This window comes from Schistocerca serialis, chromosome 6 (assembly GCF_023864345.2).
Source record: "Schistocerca serialis cubense isolate TAMUIC-IGC-003099 chromosome 6, iqSchSeri2.2, whole genome shotgun sequence".
Lineage (NCBI taxonomy): Eukaryota > Metazoa > Arthropoda > Insecta > Orthoptera > Acrididae > Schistocerca > Schistocerca serialis.
In genome coordinates this window covers 125,021,392-125,034,504 of record NC_064643.1, presented here as the reverse complement: position 1 = coordinate 125,034,504, position 13,113 = coordinate 125,021,392, and the positions used below count along the sequence as shown (strand labels likewise).

General features: G+C 38.4%; 1 protein-coding gene across 1 annotated transcript in view; it reads right to left on the bottom strand.

The window, feature by feature from the left end:
* Positions 1-8,987, bottom strand: part of LOC126484682 (meiotic recombination protein SPO11) — a 255,803-nt gene extending 246,816 nt beyond the window's left edge. Inside the window, exons 1-2 of the mRNA XM_050108276.1 lie at positions 8,812-8,987; positions 7,619-7,756 (exon numbers count right to left, since the gene is read on the bottom strand). Coding sequence (XP_049964233.1) covers positions 7,619-7,756; positions 8,812-8,987 — 314 coding nt within the window. The remainder of the gene's footprint in view (positions 1-7,618; positions 7,757-8,811) is intronic.
* Between the last annotated feature and the right edge of the window lie 4,126 nt (positions 8,988-13,113).

The window sequence follows — 13,113 nt, the reverse complement described above, 5'->3', positions numbered from 1 at the left end:
TTGGCTGTGAACCAGTTGTACAGCTAGCTGTTCCATTATTCTACTGCCTGTGTCTGGTATGTATGTGTTTGGATCTTTTGTCAATATACATCTATCATTGGCAAATACTACAGTCTTTGAAGAATCCTCCAATGCCCCCAGTAATTATGTAGATCAATAATGGGAGCAAGCCTGGCACTGAACCTTTCAGCACACTGTACATACTGTTCCCCCATTCAAAATTTAATCTTATTTGTATCATTTGCTAATGTGAACTTCTGTTTTCTATTGTTAGTCTTCTCTTCATGGTATTTATGAGAGCAAGACATATGCATAATATATATTCTTAGATTGCACACTTAATACTGGTTCTTGAAACTTGGGATGTGGGTCTCAGTGGGACAATTCACATCATCTTCAAACATTTATCAGTTTAGGTTCTTCATCATTTCCATAGTCCACCTCCGTAGTGTAACGGTAGCGTTACCACCTACCATGCAGGGGGCCCTGGTTCGATTCCCAGCAGGGGACTGGGTGTTGTGTGTTCTTCATCATCATTTTCATCATCGCTGACTGGCAAGTTGCCGAAGTGGCGTCAACTAAAAAGGATTTGCAATACGGCGGCCGAACTCCCCGAATGGGGCCTCCCGGCGAACAGTGCCATATGATCATTTCCATTTTCCATCATTTCCATAAAGCACTTTCAAGGGTGAAACAAACCTGTCGCCATCTGTGCTGCTTTTCTTTACATACATTCATTATATCCTCTTGTAGGAGAAGAATTTGTGGGTGGCTGCATCAAGGCAGTCAAAAGACTGATGACCACTCCCCCAACATAAAATAATAACAATGATAATAATAATAATAATAATAATAATAATAATAATAATCAGTCTGTTGCTCCTACTTCATATGGGCACCACAGACTTGAGCAATAGTTTAGGATGGGTCATGTGAGAGCATTTAAGCAATCTTTTTGTAGATTGCATTTTTTCCGTATCCAACCAATGAACAAAGGTTACCATCCACTTCACATAAATGCAGGTGTTTTTGAGTTGACTGATTCCAGTTGTGATTCACTGGTGTTCTAGTGATAGGATACTATGTTTTGTGAACTATACATAAATCTTCATTTCTGAACATTTAAAACAATTTCCCTATACTTTAATCAGATAGAAATCTTATAAGATCTGATGGAATATTAGTGCAGCTTTATTTGAATATCACTTTATTACAAATAACAGCATTGCCTGTGAAATATTAGAGTTTATTATTATGAGGGCTGTTCATAAATTAACTACATCTACATCTACATTTATACTCCGCAAGCCACCCAACGGTGTGTGGCGGAGGGCACTTTACGTGCCACTGTCATTACCTCCCTTTCCTGTTCCAGTCACGTATGGTTCGCGGGAAGAACAACTGTCTGAAAGCCTCCGTGTGCACTCTAATCTCTCTAATTTTACATTCGTGATCTCCTCGGGAGGTATAAGTAGGGGGAAGCAATATATTCGATACCTCATCCAGAAACGCATCCTCTCGAAACCTGGCGAGCAAGCTACACCGCGATGCAGAGCGCCTCTCTTGCAGAGTCTGCCACTTGAGTTTGTTAAACATCTCCGTAACGCTATCACGGTTACCAAATAACCCTGTGACGAAACGCGCCGCTCTTCTTTGGATCTTCTCTATCTCCTCCATCAACCCGATCTGGTACGGATCCCACACTGATGAGCAATACTCAAGTATAGGTCGAACGAGTGTTTTGTAAGCCACCTCCTTTGTTGATGGACTACATTTTCTAAGGACTCTCCCAATGAATCTCAACCTGGTACCCGCCTTACCAACAATTAATTTTATGTGATCATTCCACTTCAAATCGTTCCGCACACATACTCCCAGATATTTTACAGAAGTAACTTCTACCAGTGTTTGTTCCGCTATCATATAATCATACAATAAAGGATCCTTCTTTCTATGTATTCACAATACATTACATTTGTCTATGTTAAGGGTCAGTTGCCACTCCCTGCACCAAGTGCCTATCCGCTGCAGACCTTCCTGCATTTCGCTACAATCAGATATTAACAGTAAACAAACACTTGTAACTTCATGGAACTTCCATATTTGGAAAAGGAGACTTTGGAGTCATGATTTATCAGTAAGCTCTCTGTTTTGTTCATCATTGTTTAAGCAGAAAGTGACTGAAATGGACCCTGTTAGTGTGACTCACGCCAGTTGTGAGGTACATTCTGTCGTATGTTTCCTGCAAGCAGAAGGAGTCAATGCTATTGAGTGTGTCGTGTGTATGGAGATAGGGTTAGGAGTCATGGTGCTGTGAAGGATAATTGCAGAAATCTCGAGACTAGTTGCACAGATGTGCCAGATAAAATTGGTGAGGAAGACATTCAAATCTGGCTGATGAACTTGTGCAGCATGTTAACAAAATTAAGCATGTGAGGCATCAGTTCACATCATAATGTGCCTTAGATTTCTAGGACAAATTTATTTAACATCGGCACAGAGAGATCAGGTTAACACAAGTTTTGTGCACAGGGGTTATCAAAATGTCTAACAACATCCTCAACAGTAAGATTCCTTTAGTGGTACCCTGGAGAAGGGGGAGTAATTTTTGAACAGAGGGGATGAGACATGGGTGCAGTATATGGAACCTGACACTAAGGAACAGTCCAAACAGTGGATGCACACTCATTCTCCCAATGAGCCCAGAAAATTCAGAGGGACGCTATAAAAGCACAATGTATTGGTTACAGTTTTTTGTGACTGGAGAGGTACTTGACAATAGATTTGGTGAGAATAATATATCAGAATACTGTGGCATCACATGCAACCATCAGTTACTGACAGTTATGAAACTTCAAAAGTCAGTCCAAAACAAACGGTGTGGGATGATTACTGAAGGAACCATTCTCCTTTGTGTCAATGTGTGATTTCATACTGTGAATTGAACAGATGAAAAATTCAGACTTTTTGACTGGGAGATTTTTCAATTTCCCTTACTCAGGACGAATCCCTTGTTGTCTACTCACCACATCATGACTGTCAAGGAGCTGAAGTATATTGTCAACAGTTGGCTGCAGCACCACGTGGTACCATTCACTGATGAAAGGATGAAGAAGCTTGTATTCTGGTACAACAAATGCCTGAATTTGGCTGGCAACTTTGTGGAGTAGTAATGTCACCACACAAGTACAGACTGTATATAAAGAAAGTATTGATTTTCTTATTTTTCCAGTAACTTAAGAACTCAGTATTACAGTCTTTTGAAATAATAATAACATTAATGATCTTTTAAAAATAACTTTTTTGACTGAAGCACAACTTCATCACTTTGTTTTTACCCCTCAGAAAGCTATATTTTGCCCCTGATAGGGTAATTATCTGCTGATTTGGAACCACTGTACTAGGTGCATACCAATCCAAAGTTTGATCAACTATCCTCGTAAAATTCAACCACAGCTCTCTACATGTTCTTGCACAGATCTGATATTTTCAAATTTCCCATCAAGATAAGACACTATTTCTTCTTTATCCAATTTAAAAGACATGTAATTCTTGCTACTTGTCTCAAAGAAGTGTATTAACAGTTCTGTATATTTAATTATGTTGAGGACTATGAACTTTTTATGGTAATTAATTCCATAGCCCTGACATAAAGTCACAAAGATGGTATGCGACCATGTTGAAAACTATGTGTAGTCTGCGAAATGTTCAATAGGATGCTGCAAGAAAAGTCGTTGACTGAATGGAAAATGACCTTATTAAACAAATATTATGCAATTTCAGCATTTGCAGCCATCAGATATCTGTTAAAATAAATCACTTAATTACATTTGAAATAAAAATGGGTTACAAAAACAACAGAGACATAAAATTAAAACATTGCAATCATAAGAACTTCAAGTAGCCATTGGACATAATAGTTACATGCTGTAGTGGTAACAAACACAAGTAGATTGACACAAGGTTACCGATCATTATATCAGGATACAAATTTTGAACACCAAATGGTGTTACAAAAGTGAGCATGACAGTCTGTAGTGCCATCATATTTGACTTACGAACAGCATTAAATGAAGAGAATACAATGCAATTTACAATAAAGGTGAGAATGTTTGCAGAAGATAAATGTCATATAAAATAATTACACAGAATAATTTACAGTATTCTCAGTGTGACTATTGACAAGGGTACAAGGGCTCAATGCCAGACGGTGTTGCACATGCAAGTATGAAACTACATAGTGACACAGTTTTAGTTAGCAGTGTATACCTATACAGTGCGTAAAAAAAGTACAGCAATCACAATAAAAAAAATAAGGATAGCTTACAGATGACAAGCACAAAAAAACCTTGAAGAATACAATTCTCTACCAGTTCTAAGTGAACAGTAAACATACATAAATGCTAATGTACTTACATGCACTGCATGACGTAAATAGTTAAAAAGAATCAAATATTCAGTGCTGACATATTAGCACATCAAAACAATGTAAAAAAAATGCTCATACATACACATACAACTAAAATCAGAACAGTCAATGTGTAACATATTTATAACAGATAAAACAATGCTACAGGGACCAGAGGTCAGTGGCCTAGACTAAAAATGAAAGCCATAAACATAACTATAAGCTGTTATGAGCACATATGTGAAGTGTAAATAATATAATAAAAAGTGAGGGGAGGGGGAGGTTGTTGGAGGCGGTTTAAAATAATAAGCAGACACAGGAGTAAAGTGAGATGCTGGTATGAGTAAGAGCAAAACCAGGGCTATACATCCAATAAAACACTATAAATATCCAAGAACTATTTACGATTTGAGTTAATTTGCTTGTTCAGGACATTGTTAGGATTATGTGTCTCACTGTGTAAATGACATCCAAGGGCACTTATACCCCCTCTAAATATAAAGTCACAACCAGTCTGTCCCACACATATACGATGACGTGGCCTGCATGTAATTTTGTAAACACCTGACTTCAGAAGTTTATTTACCTTTCAGTTTACAGAAGGGACAGAACTGAGTTTCTTCTATGTACGGAAGCCAATCTGTACTTTAGCTTTTCTGAAAGCACTGGTAATTTGTTCACAAAACTGACCTGAATATGAAATGGAAGCTTACTTAGTGTTTCCATCAGTTGTAACATGACTGGAAGCTTCTTTATCAAAAAGATCTTGCTTGCATTACAAATAAACTCTTCTTTACATCCTTTACCCATACCTATTTGCACAATAATATATGTTTCCCTATCTATGTAATCCCTATCAAGGTTCAGTTTTGCAAGTGTATAAAACAATGAATGAAAAAAAATACTCATTAGTCTGCACAGATGTGGCACGAATCAGCACCGATAAATAAGTTCACAGTGGTAGGCTTACGGAATATATCTAAAAAAGAAAACTTGTACCTTCCTTTTTAACCTTTGGGTCAAGATGGCAGATGCATCCACTACCTTCTATTTCCACAGTAAATCAGATGTTTGCATGCAACTGATAAGAGTTTGTTGGCTAGATTCATTACATAATGCTCATCACCATGGAGTAAAACAAATGTAATACTGACATATCTGAGACAGATAAGAATGTTATCAACAATGAATTTGTTATTTTTAAAAAATCTATAAATCATTTATGAAAATGCCAGTAAAATGCCCGACAGACTACAGCCCATTTCACGGCTTTCTGAAAATATGTTTTATTGTTAAAAAGGAAGTAGTTAAAATTATATATAAAAACAAAGATGAGGTGACTTACCGAACAAAAGCGCTGGCAGGTCGATAGACACACAAACAAACACAAACATACACACAAAATTCAAGCTTTCGCAACAAACTGTTGCCTCATCAGGAAAGAGGGAAGGAGAGGGGAAGACGAAAGGAAGTGGGTTTTAAGGGAGAGGGTAAGGAGTCATTCCAATCCCGGGAGCGGAAAGACTTACCTTAGGGGGAAAAAAGGACAGGTATACACTCGCACACACGCACATATCCATCCACACATACAGACACAAGCAGACATATTAAAAGAAAGAGATAAGCATATTAGTTCTAGCAGCTCAAGTATTTCTCCAACACTCATCTTCTTTTGTATTAAAAGATTTGTATGGACAATTTGCAGTGTCTTGTCGATCAGAATATTAGTGTAAAGGTTGGTGATACATAAAGAGGCAGTAGTAGACCTTTGAGGGATGGTGCTGTCCCTGAGAATCAGTGTAATTTCATAGCTATTTTTTATATCATGTAATCTGAACCATCACATTTGTCAGACTGTAAATGGCTTGTCAAGAGCCTAACTACTTTGTCAATAGTCTGTGGTATGCAAAGCTGAAAGCTGCTTTTACTTTTACTAAAACTTGAACTGTAAAAACATTTGCTCAGGTGTGCACAGGCCACTGTGTGTGATGTCACATGCAAGTGCCATGGTGTTTTTCTTCTGGTGGTGTGATGGTGGTTACTTAAAAAGAAAAAACAGCTTCAAAACTTGGTATTTCTTACTATCACATACATTCATGAAGGCCTGGTTATACAGGGATCTAGTCTGATGGCAATGCTAAACAACAGTGAAATTTGCCTTTTGTTTCAATGACAAATCGTCGCCAGAGGCAAAATAAGTGATAAGTGACAGAAAAAGTTCTTGGATCAACTGAACATTAAACCCGGGATGTTGGATCAGTAATCTGACATTTACCCACTATGCCATCAAGCCATGCCTTAATCTTTGACCACTCCACAAATATCTCTTCAAAAATTCATTAACATCCCACGCCGTTACTAATATTTCAGCTATCTCACAAAATGCAAAATATAATTATAATACTAGAATCAAAACATCGACACAAAATTGTGTTTAATGTAGTTACCAAAGGAGTAAAATACATGGGAACACATGTATTCAATAACCTCCAGAATAGTCAAATTATCCTGTATGTAAGGACATGCAGTTTAAGAGTGAAATAAAAAAAATTTTGTTGGTGCATCTCTTACCAAAATGAAGAGTGTCTTCACAAGGACTCATAGAACTAATCCATTAGATAGGACTAATCCTCTAGGTAATAATAGTAGTAATATAATGATATGTGACTAGAATGGCTTGCTTGAAGGTGGGAGAAACTCTTGAGTTGTTAATTGTTCTCATTCCATTTGGAAGTTCTCCCCAGACCTAGGGTTCTGAAAGACTTTTTTGAATTATCCCTTTTCCTACTCCTCTCCAGTTCCTTTCCCTTCACCACTCTTCCTTCCGCTTCAACCCTTCTGCTAGAAGAATGAGCCACTGGCTCTGAAAGCTTGCATATGTAAAGCCTTTTTTTATGTGTGTATTCTCCTGCTGCCACTTAGTGAGTAGAATTTTTATCTATCCCATTACCTTATATTGTCAAAATTTGATTATTTTCATTGTTGTAATTGTGTCTATGCATCATTTATTAATTAACTGCAGGTTATTAATTCCCTTTTGTCATTCTGTTTCTTGTTTCTAACACAGAAGTTCCACAATCATAATAAATTGACATCACTGGACTGTACTGTACGTGAATGAAATGTGCATCTTTGACTGCTATCCATATCCAAAGAATGCTCTCAACAGTATCCAGGGAATATGATTAATGCAATGTGTAAAGCATTTACCTCTCATCTTCGAGGTCAATTTCTGAATTTTCTTGCAATTTGTGGTTAAGTTCTGTCAGAATTTGTGCTTTAATCTGTGATAGTGGACTGCTTAGAACATCTTCCTCCATATTCCAACGCAATGCCATGTCTATGAATCTGTAAAAATTAAAGCAAAAAGTTATAACTGATAACAAAAATATGAAGAAATACTGTTAGTAATGATTTCCATATTAAAAGCTTATTGTTTTATTTTATCCATATGTCTACTTAAAGGAAAAGGAAACTTCAGAGACTTGGATCTCTTTCTTCACAGTCTAAAGCCATTATCCGTCTGGATGTAAACTGCTTGCTTATCTTCACTGGAATCTATATAAATCTAGTACTGAGGATAGATACATTTTGGAAATATTGTCAATCTGTGAAGAGAAGTTTGTCCTTTACACAGTTTTCTATTTTATCTTTGACAGAATTGTACATGTCATGCAGAAGAAATGAAGGAGCATATTGCAAAGGTTACAAAAATTGGAAGTATGATACTAACAGCAGAATGCACAATGTGACTGAATGGCACTATACGCATTAGTATTTGCTACCAAGAATAGTATTTCAAGCTAGCCAACACACTGCCTCTACACTGCTGGGCTCTCCTTTCATTCCGTGGTGGTGCAGTGATCAACACACTGGACTTGCATTCGGGAGGACGATGGTTCAAACCCATGTCTGGCTATTCTGATTTAGGTTTTCCATGAACTCTGGAAATCACTTCAGGCAAATACCAGGATGGTTCCTTTGAAAGAGCACAACCGACTTCCTTCCCCATCCTTCCATTACCCGATGGGACCAATGACCTTGCTGTTTGGTCCCCTTCCTCAAAACCAACCAATCCTTTCACCCAGGTTTGATTAAATTACAGCCCGTAGCACCTCTCCTTCAAAGTATTGCTACTCTGTTCTTCTGTTATCTTTCAGTGATGGCTGTCATTATATTTTACACTACTTTTTGAGACTAGCATGCTTGTTTTATCATTGAGTGCAATGCAGCACGTTCCTGTGGTGACAGATGCAGTTGACCAAGGGAATGTGCAGCTGGCATGCACAAAAATGAGAGGACTTCTGTTACATCAGTTATTACTTGTGTAACATGTCTGACTATAAGATGCTGTGTTGTGAATGAAATTACTGACTACCTCATGTAAGTTGGTTTGTTCTTACTTGACATAAAATGATTGTCCCATCTGCTTAAAGTGTTCTTGTAGCTGCGGCATGCCTGCAAGGATGTGCAGCTGACGTGCTGAATAAGCCCAGGACAGATGTAGGACCTCTGTGTGGTTGTTGTTGGTGTTATCTATATAATAGTTGCTTACTCCAAGAACAGTGATGTAGGGCATTTGTAGGTAACAATCCCATGATGGGAGCAGATTTGACTAGAAATTTAACACACACCACAATTCTTTGCACCAGATCTCACTGATGTTGGCACTACATTAGATGCAGTCTTATGTAATGCCAAGACAGTTATGCTGCCCCAGAAAAAAGGAGTGCCTCTGATGTGGGAAGGTTGTAGTGATGCCAACACCTTACACCATGTAATAATCACAGCTTTCATCTTTCTCACAATAAACCCAAGCCACCACTTTGTTGCCCATCTTGAGATTTGGTCTGTCATTTGCTGCACTCAGTACTGATCAAAATGGGGCTCACGACTTTTCAAGTAAAATGCTGTGTCATCAGTATATTACACCTTCTACAGATGCGGTATCTGTGGTGGATTCTCCGTGCACAGAATTGACCTAAGAATAGTCTTGTGGGATGCCAGTCTGGCTGTGGCATAGGGATGATGGTACAACAACTGTGTGCAGATGGAAAGTGTGTTTTTGGAAGTAGATGTGCAAAAGCCTCAGGCCCGGCATCGGTACACTTTCTATAAAGATTTAATACAAGAGACCATCATGCCACATGAAGTCACATAGACGTGGCACACCAAGAACGATGGCAAAGAAATACATTATTGGGCAGCCTCAGTAGGTTCTTTGCAAGTTCCAAAAGTTGTTGAGTCATGGTATGCCTATGTCAGAATCCGAACTGGGTGTTCAGGAGAAGTTCCCATTCCTTCAGAATGAAAAAGCAGATGTTTTGATATCACCTGATGCAAGCTGGTGGGTGTATACTTCTTGGAAGATTGTGCATCTTCCCTTAGCTTTGGGATGACAATTATTTCCATGTCTTCAAAGTTGTTATGTGCACACCAGTCTCGAGTGCAGCATTAATGATGCCCACTAAATAGTCAACTGCAGCTTCAACATATAATTTGAGACTGTAAGTGCCAGCAGACTTCTATTGGTTAAGTTGATCATTCACAAACATGATGTGATCAGGATTGGATGGGTCATCTATTGGTGTAAAATTGTCAGAAAGAACATCTGGCATAGCATTCACCTTGTTAACAGCTGTGGTGTGTGGGGCAAGTGAGGCATTTTCACTGTCACCTTGTGCCATCAAGAAAGGATAGTGTGGTTAAGTCCATCTACCTGTGCCTAGTTTCTGTGGTCTTCCAGTTCACTGTTAATTTCTTGTTGTGTCCTGTTTGGACACCATTTCATTGTGGAAAAGGTGTGGACATTGCATGCTGCCACGTGGGAATGTTAACATGCATCTATGGCAAGTGTTCTGAGTGTCAAAACTTGGCTCTGCTCCACTCAACAACACCAACTCCAATGTTAAGCCACTATTTGGATAAAACTGACATAAACATCATTATCTGTCTAATTTAATTTTTTCTAAGGTATCACCTGTTCACGGTAGGGGCACCAGAGCACCATTAATCCTGCAGCAAGTGAGCAAGACCACGTGCAACATGCTGTGTGTCGTGAAATGTATAAATGTGATCTATCAATTGGGAACCTGCACTGTATGCATCCCTAGTGCCTACAGAAGGTTACTTCAATACATGAAAAGGATAGGAAAAATGAAAACCACTGATGGTGATGCCTAGCATGAGTAGGCAAAACATGTTTCGTTAGAAGCAAAATAAAGATTCAGTTGCAAGAGACAGGAGTTTCTTATCTAACATAACTGGAGGAACAATTGAGGAAGAATAACAGCAAATATTACATAATATAGCTTCAAAAGTATATCTGACCTTCTGAGACTGACGTGAAACAGCAGTGAAGAAGAGGCTCATAAGTCACTATGAAGCAAGAGTTTAATATGGGGCCCACGTTTTTCTACAAAACCGTACAGAAAGTGATAGCGAAAAGGGATCTATCAAACAACTTCTTGATAGTGTTCTGAGACATATGTAGCCATTACTTTAGTAATTGTTGTTCCTGACCTTTATGAAGAGAGGTGATGGTGGGGAAGATATAGTGCATAGTGACACCACAAGCCAAATATCCAAGTACTGACTGAAATGTCTCACATGAACTGTCATATGGTGCAGGCTACCTAAGCGTAATGCTTTTTTCTCATTAGACAGCACGTGGTAAGCCACAAGAAGAGCAACAGTAAATCATCTCTTAGGACTTTTTAGATGTAGTTGCCACTGTATGAAGGCAACAAAACCAATAAAGTTCCACCACACATGAGATATATCAGTGGAGTAACTTATTTCTTCCTCAGCATGTGATCTGATGAGAAAACCTATTTTGGTAGTGTACACAATCACAGCAGTACCAGCCTGCACGATACGCAGTGTGTTCACATAACACCTTCATAAAGTGGCACAGAGACAGTTCATAGTATGAAGGCTTTCACGACCGGATGACATATCTTCTGGTAAACCTTGCGGGATGTAAGGTCGTGGTCCATGAAACTCTTCAGCTCCTAACGTTTCGTCCAGTGCTTCGCTGGACATCTTCAGAGGGGTGTTTCTCCTCCGGTGAGTCTTGCCGACTGACGGGTCGGACGTCTGAGAGTGACTTATGTATCGTAGAAAGTGGGCGTGACCAGAGTTACACGTGATATGCAGAGATAACCTTTGTCAGAGATAAAACTTAACTATCGATCGTAATCTTGTCACGGATAAAACTGTCTAGCAATTCTGTAGTGCTATTGTCCAAATATCACTAAGTTTCATGGTCTCTTCTTTCCGATTAAAATTATCCCTATGTTTATACATTTCAATTGCTTCTCTACAAAGCTGTGGGTAATAGTTCGTCGTCGTAGATAAAATTTTTGTTTCGGAAAACTTTACTTGATGATTTCCTGGCTGAAAAGCGTGTTCTGCTACAGCCGATTTATCTGTTTTTCCTAATCGGCAAAGACTTCTGTGTTCTTTTAACCGTGTATTTACGCTTCTTTTTGTTGTTCCAACATAAACTTTACCACATGTACACGGAATTTTATATATGCCACTGGCTGATAGAGGAGCGCGTTTATCTTTTACAGACCAAAGAACATGACAAATTTTCTTCGTTGGTCTAAAAACAGGTCTAATATCATGTTTACTTAAAATCTTTCCAATCTGATCCGTTACTTTCTTTATAAAAGGGAGAGAGACTGTATTCTTCCATCGTTTTTCGGACTTGTCCTTAAGCTTTTTGTTGTTTGGGTGCAGTATTCTGCTTACTTCTTTCTTTGAGTAGCCATTTTTCTCAAAAGCGTGCTTCAGATGTTTTAATTCGTCGTCTAGATACTCCGGCGTGCAAATCCGTCTGGCTCCGTCAACGAGACTTGTAATCACACCTCTTTTTTGTTTTGGATGGTGGTTAGAGTTTTTATGTAAGTATCTGTCTGTGTGCATTATTTTTCTAAAAATCTGTTGTTTCAAGCTTCCATCCGTCTGTCTCATAACTAAAACATCCAAAAACGGTATTTTGTTATCATTTTCTCTCTCCATGGTAAACTGGATTCTTGGATTTATATTATTAAGGTAATCAAAAAATTCGCCTAAGGCTTCTCTACCACGTGGCCAGACCACAAATGTATCGTCTACATACCGATACCAGCGAGATTGGTTTCTTATCTGCTTTTTCCAAGGCTGACTGTTCGAATTTCTCCATGTAGAAATTAGCTACTGCAGGACCCAATGGGTTACCCATTGCTACGCCATTAAGTTGTTCATAAAACTCATTATTCCACTGGAAATGACTGGAAGTAAGACAGTGTCTGAAAAGAGCAGTCAGATCTTCTGGGAAAATATCCGTTATAAAATCCATAACTTCATTAACTGGAATCATAGTAAATAAAGATACTACATCGAAACTTACTAAAATATCTTCAGGAGTCAGAATTAAACCTTCAATTTTCTCTATAAAATGACGTGAGTCCTTTATATATGAGTCCGTTTTTCCAAAATATGGTTGTAAGCGAGTTGTTTGATATCTTGCTATTTCGTACGTAGGAGACCGATTGTTAGTGCTATCAATTCTCCTACGTACGAAATAGCAAGATATCTAACAACTCGCTTACAACCATATTTTGGAAAAACGGACTCATATATAAAGGACTCACGTCATTTTATAGAGAAAATTGAAGGTTTAATTCTGACTCCTGAAGATATTTTAGTAAGTTTCG